Raw genomic sequence first — 5,974 nt, 5'->3', positions numbered from 1 at the left:
TGATAGAGCTGGTTAAACACATTCCAAATATAATTTTAACACAGAGATCGTTGCTACGATAGCTGAGTAATACATGTTTCCTGAATCGGAAGAGACGAACGCCAAAGGAAAACACGAGTCATCTCTCTATATAACTGACTGATGTGACGAGTGATAATGGATATACGGGCGACTTTCTGTTCACTAATAATTCCTTCGAAGACCAAAAGTTGTTGTGTGAGACTGTCCTTTAAACGACACAACACATAACAGAAAAGAGGTAGGGGGTTGCATATTCCAAACATATGTAAATAGAGCTGATAATGATGGGGAAATATATAATTTCTCAGTCTATCTAATCGTTAAAAAAAGTGAACCTTACATTACCGTACATTTATCATTGCTTCTCTTTTTCTTTATCTTAATTAATCAGACTATTCACTTATGTCTATGCATTATGTTAACCCTCAATCAATTACTTCCCTTTATTTTGATATATAAACAGTATTACGTGCACCAATTGGAAGAACTATCTTTGTAGATTGAGTGTAGTAGCACTGCCTTTATACTGACGTAAAAATATATTATTACTATTTTTATTACCTTTTAGCCTACTTTTATTTTTTTGTACTCAGTCACTAAATGTCACTTAAGGATTAGATAATATGCATTTTGTCATTTGATATTCAACAATTTTATTTAGATCTGTATACCTTAGTGGCTTAGTGGATCCCGCGTATTTTTAGGGTTGATTCCTCTTGTCAGTAGTGCAAGATATCAGGATAAAAATAAAAACTTACACATCCCGTGAAAATCTTTTTCGGTCGCATCCGAAAATAAAAAAAATGTATCTGAAGCAGAAAAGGAAAGAGATCCAACAGATGCAGAATTAACATACACCGAATGCTGGGAAGATGGCGAAACCGAAGATAATAACCGCGTACAAACTGTGTGATTTGATGATTATTTGAACTAAAAACATATTCAAACTAATATTTGCTTTATATCCCCTGAAAAACATTTTAATCGGAAGGGCGTTACCCCCCAAGTGGCCCAGTGAGTAAAATGTTGGCTCGCTAACCTGGTGGTGCCGTGTTCGATCCCGGTGTGCGCGAGAAATTTCATCTTGACGGAGGGCCTGGCGAGGGACAACGTATAGTCGTTCGGGTGGAACAAAAAACCGAGGTCCCGTGTACACATTGGCGTGCATGTAAAAGAACCCTTGTCATTTGGAATTCGATATAAGAGTGGGCCGTAGCGCCGCTGTCCGGGCAAAAGATTCCTCATGGCACATTGCATGGTGTATGCCGGTCTTCATTAGCTCAGTCATTTCGTCACTGGGATTCAAACCGGGGATGTTGTTCTGGCGCCTGAATTACTTTTGATTCCCCGACCAGATAGACTAGATATACAGAGATTCCACTGGGAAATAAACATTTATTGGCCACAATAAGTGTTTAGTTGGCATTATACAAGCTTATTTTGTACATCGTATTTATTATCATGAAAATGAAACTCAACAATAGCAAATGTAGAAAGGGAACGAAATATAACAGATAGTTTAATTAATGTATTATTTTTATTCTAGTTAATACAGCTTTTCTATCCTATACATTCCTTTGGTGGGATGAAAACGTTAGGATCTGGTACACCAAGAGTAACATCAATAAAACTGAAATAAAATAACACCAGATCAGTGAGTCGCCAACAATCTACATTTCGTTTCGTTTTTTATACTTTCGATGGCTTTTATTACATGAAGACTGACCGGTTGTAGTGGAAGGTCACGTCTGAGGTCATACGAGCGGATTTGACCCTATGACGTCAGAAATTCCATTAACCAATCAATGTTGATGTTTCTAGTGGGTTACCCACAGTTCCGTGCACCTTAAGCCAAAACCTCACCGTAACAGACCGCTTCATTAGCTAATTCCTCACATCATCCAGAACGCGGGTTGTATAAGAACTCTTTCAGATCTTAGTGTAGGTAAGAAAAGTAAAACGATATTTTTTAAAAACTATAACAAACGAAACGAAATAAGATCTGTGTTTTAATCAGATTGAGTCACCAGTATCCCGTTACTGTATTCTCTGATGTAAGAGGATAATGCCGGCTTTAATATGTCACTCTCGTGCGTTTATTTAAAATTTTATAACCAAACAATCCAAACTATCATAAAAATTCGAAAAGCAAAAACCACCCAAACGTATATACTAATGACGCGTCGGTGTAAAAAGCCTCCCCGTCCCCCACTACCTTCGACCGCCTTACGGATAGGGTGAAATTAACATGGTTCAAGTTAGGGATTCCATCACCATGTTTCTAAATGACCCGGAAGTGGAAAGATGGTGGTTTGTTTTTACATCAGCCGAGTATTTATTTACAAAAATACAAACACACGGACACTCGAGTGAGAACGTAGTAATTATGACATGGTCGTAAATGAGTGTCAAAAAGTCATGCTTATCTTTTTACTCTGTCGAGCTTAATCTTCACCCTATGCTATATTGGTTTTTACATTTTACGAAAATTTCATTGATTAAACGAAAGGTCAGGTTGATTCAGAACACGAGATTGAAGCATGTCTTTAGACGTTAACAGGGGTTTGACGCCAAACCGTATTTTATGGATCGGTTGATGCTATATTTAGATTTCTGTGAAAATTCGAGAAACGTAAATGGTCTACTTACGTTCTATGATCGTAACCAGTTTGTTCACTGTAATAACCGAACTGAACAGGGAAGCATCCTGGTTGTGTTACAGCAATGAAGTAAGGATCTGAAATTGATTTAAAGAGAAAATACATGGGATTGTATTTTAGTTTAATAGATAATGTGGTTCGTTAATCAGATTATATTTTTAGTTTGATAGACAATTTATTTCGAGAAATATATTATATTGTTAGTTAAGTAGATCATTTAGTTCGATAATCAGATTGTACTTTTAGTTAAGTAAATTATTTAGTTCGATAATCAGATTATATTTTTAGTTTAGTAGATAATAAATATCTACCTCGTGAAATAAAACATCACACTTACTGTTTTCATATCTTCCTTCGAAGAATTCGACGTTAACGTGTTCATTAGGTATTCCAGAAACACCCAACACACCGATTCCTGAAAAGTTGGCACCATTTGGAACACCGAATGGAGTAAAGGAACGAGAAATAGCTGTGGCGTTACATTGACGTGTTTTCAGATTAAAACGATATTCAAGACCCTGTGGTACGAAAAAAAAGAGAATTAAATTATCAGAAACGGCCAACATCTGGCCATGGTTAATCAAGTTTTAAGATGTTAATTCTTTGACAATTGGAACAGTAATTATAACCATAACCGCCATTGTGATAAATTTGATGTTTTATGAGCAAGAATAAGATTAAGTGTTTAAAAATAAGAGCATTGTTGATTCCTTTACTTGCTGAATTTATAAAAGTCAAATTAATATAATTTCTCTCCCCCCCCCCTCCCACTGGAAATCAACGTATTCAAATCGCTAATAGTTGTTGTGTTTTTCATAATAGAAAAAGCTTCCTATTTCATTTTTTAAAAAAAGTTTTTGAAAACATCACTTTCTGGAACATTAAATTATGAAACATGTTAAGCTTACGATATTATGGAGGTAAAGTTTATCAAAGTATTCTCTTTCTGATCCTTCTTCTCTCTCCTCGATTTCTCGAACTCGTCTCTGATCTTCATCATAACTGATTTTGGCATACTCCTGAAGTTGTCTTTCCCTGTCGAACTAAAAAAAATAAAACAAGGTTTCAACATAAAACTACTCAATTTTTTTACCACTGGACAAATTGATCGACCTTTAAGGCCACGCCCTGTATAGTTCTACGTATGATGTCATATCTTACGACGTCGATAACACGTGGTCCGAGCTGAATTAGAGCCCTTTACTCATTTTACGCCTGCACGTACGCGCGTACTATTTATGTATCCATTTACACTAAAAAGGCAATATCTAGGTATACTTCTTTATTTTTTATTCTTAGTAATTTTTATAAAAAAATGTCGAGAATTTAATTTGCAGCAGAAAAAAAAAGTTAAAATCCAGGGTGACAATAAACTCGACCTACATTATCACTGTCAGTGATATCGAATATTTACTGCTGACTAATCTGAAATCAACCTTATTATGCATAGCAACTTTTATTTTTCAATCAAAAAGCGACGGTATGCTTATACTGGTAATTATAATGGTAGGCTATATTTATTGCATCAAATTAATTCATCTACATATCATCGTTTACCTGTCGGGCATACCCTTGTGAGATCATGTTCATATCTTAACAGTAAAAATATACTAACCCTCATAAATCGACCTTCAAACTGTCGAGGTGAAACTGTGAAAAAAAGAAAGGAAGGTCAAAGAAGCAATGTTACTTTGGCAATAGAGTTCTTTTATTAATAAATCTGTCTGAATTTACGTTTTTAAAATGTAATGACTTTTTGTCGATCGTTTACGAGAAGGTGCGTTTTTTGTAGAACATAATAAGCATGGATACAAAAAATATTCCCCCCCATACCAAAACAAACATCCCCTAAACATGAAATACTGAACAAAAAGATATACAACCCGTGCATTTAAAATACTTCGCTTTAAATATGGCAAACTTAAGACTACAAAGATACAAACTCGATCCCGTCTTAAATGAAATTCCCTTTAAACAATCATGCACATATTCATTTCGACCTATGTCTAATTCCTGCCTCAAATCATATATTTAGGGAATACGTCGCCGTTTGTGTGAATTAATATCAATCAAAACTTCGCCCAATTCGTATAATAATTTCAGAATATGATAATTGGCCTCATGCAGCAGTACAAATCAAATACATAAACGTTTCTTACCACATGGTAATGGGACCTGACCAGCGACATAAGCCACGGCCAAACAGAGGAGTAACAGCTTCATGATGAGATCTAACACACGTTGAATACGTTTGAGATTGTCATAGTCTTATATACTATCTATATTTGACCTTATTCTTTGTGGTTACCATCTGTTTAATTCCTGGAGATACGAAGACAATCATACAGTACGCATTATATATATTTAAAGCTACGGTCTTCCAGCTGGTAATATACATATTATGTTTATTTGTTGCATAAATCTAGAAAATACATTCTTATGAGAATTGAGATAGACAAATTAGATATATTATTGTTTATAAAAATAATGATATGCCAAAGGAAAGAGTAAAATGCTAAGGTGAACGTATTTAACCTATATACGCACTGGTGTGGAATGAAGAATAAAGGGAAACGTCACTGTCAGAACAGAATTCTCCTTTCTTACACTGTAGGTAAACATCGAAAACAACGACATCGATGCGTTAGACCCAATTTCATTCCATCGAATGAAACATCTTTCCTAAGATGTCAGATATAAATGCTTGTGTGTGGACTACTTTTTAACGTTTTTAAGATTTACTGTGTTCAAGATAACAATGCATTTCTAATCTATATCTGTGCCTCGCTTTAAATAGTCTGCAGTTAATGTCAGTGTCTTTTTTTTCGGCATTTGATAAATAACAAAATCGGATTAACACATTTAGCAAAGGGTTGCAGTTTGATCGGCATGTGAATGAAAGGATTTTGTCTTTCTTGAATTTTAGAGTACACCCTATTCTAGAATTCTAGAATTTACTTTTGAGCAGAAGATGTAAATAAACTCGGTGAAATGGGGGGGGGGGGGAACTGGACCCATAGGTTCTGTGCATCATTTTGAATTGAATTGATAGTCACATCCACCTTCAAAAATGAAATGAAATGGGGTTTAACGTCCTACTGTTCTGCTCCTATGCTGGGCTAATGAAGACAGGCATACGCCATACAGTGTGCTATGAGGGAAATTTTGCACGGGCAGCGGCACTATCGCCTACTCTTATATCGAATTCCAACTGCCAAGGGATCTTTTACGTTCATTCCAATGTATACACGGGACCTCGGTTTTTCGTCTCATCCGAAGGACTAGACAGCTAT

The 5,974-nt window shown here is 35.5% G+C and overlaps 1 protein-coding gene across 1 annotated transcript; it reads right to left on the bottom strand.

Annotated features, from left to right (window-relative positions):
• Window positions 1-1,522: 1,522 nt before the first annotated feature.
• On the bottom strand, window positions 1,523-4,976 carry LOC126822329 (mammalian ependymin-related protein 1). The gene is made up of 6 exons (XM_050551146.2): window positions 4,841-4,976; window positions 4,297-4,331; window positions 3,590-3,724; window positions 3,019-3,199; window positions 2,671-2,758; window positions 1,523-1,651 (listed from the first exon to the last, which is right to left on the bottom strand). Exons 1-6 carry the CDS (start codon window positions 4,902-4,904, stop codon window positions 1,582-1,584), a joined length of 573 nt encoding a protein of 190 aa, XP_050407103.1. The 5' UTR covers window positions 4,905-4,976; the 3' UTR covers window positions 1,523-1,581.
• Window positions 4,977-5,974: the final 998 nt, after the last annotated feature.

The sequence above is a fragment of the Patella vulgata genome, chromosome 5 (assembly GCF_932274485.2).
Source record: "Patella vulgata chromosome 5, xgPatVulg1.2, whole genome shotgun sequence".
In the NCBI taxonomy this organism is placed as follows: domain Eukaryota; kingdom Metazoa; phylum Mollusca; class Gastropoda; family Patellidae; genus Patella; species Patella vulgata.
Note: the sequence above shows the minus strand (reverse complement) of the source record. Positions and strands in the feature narration are given on the sequence as shown.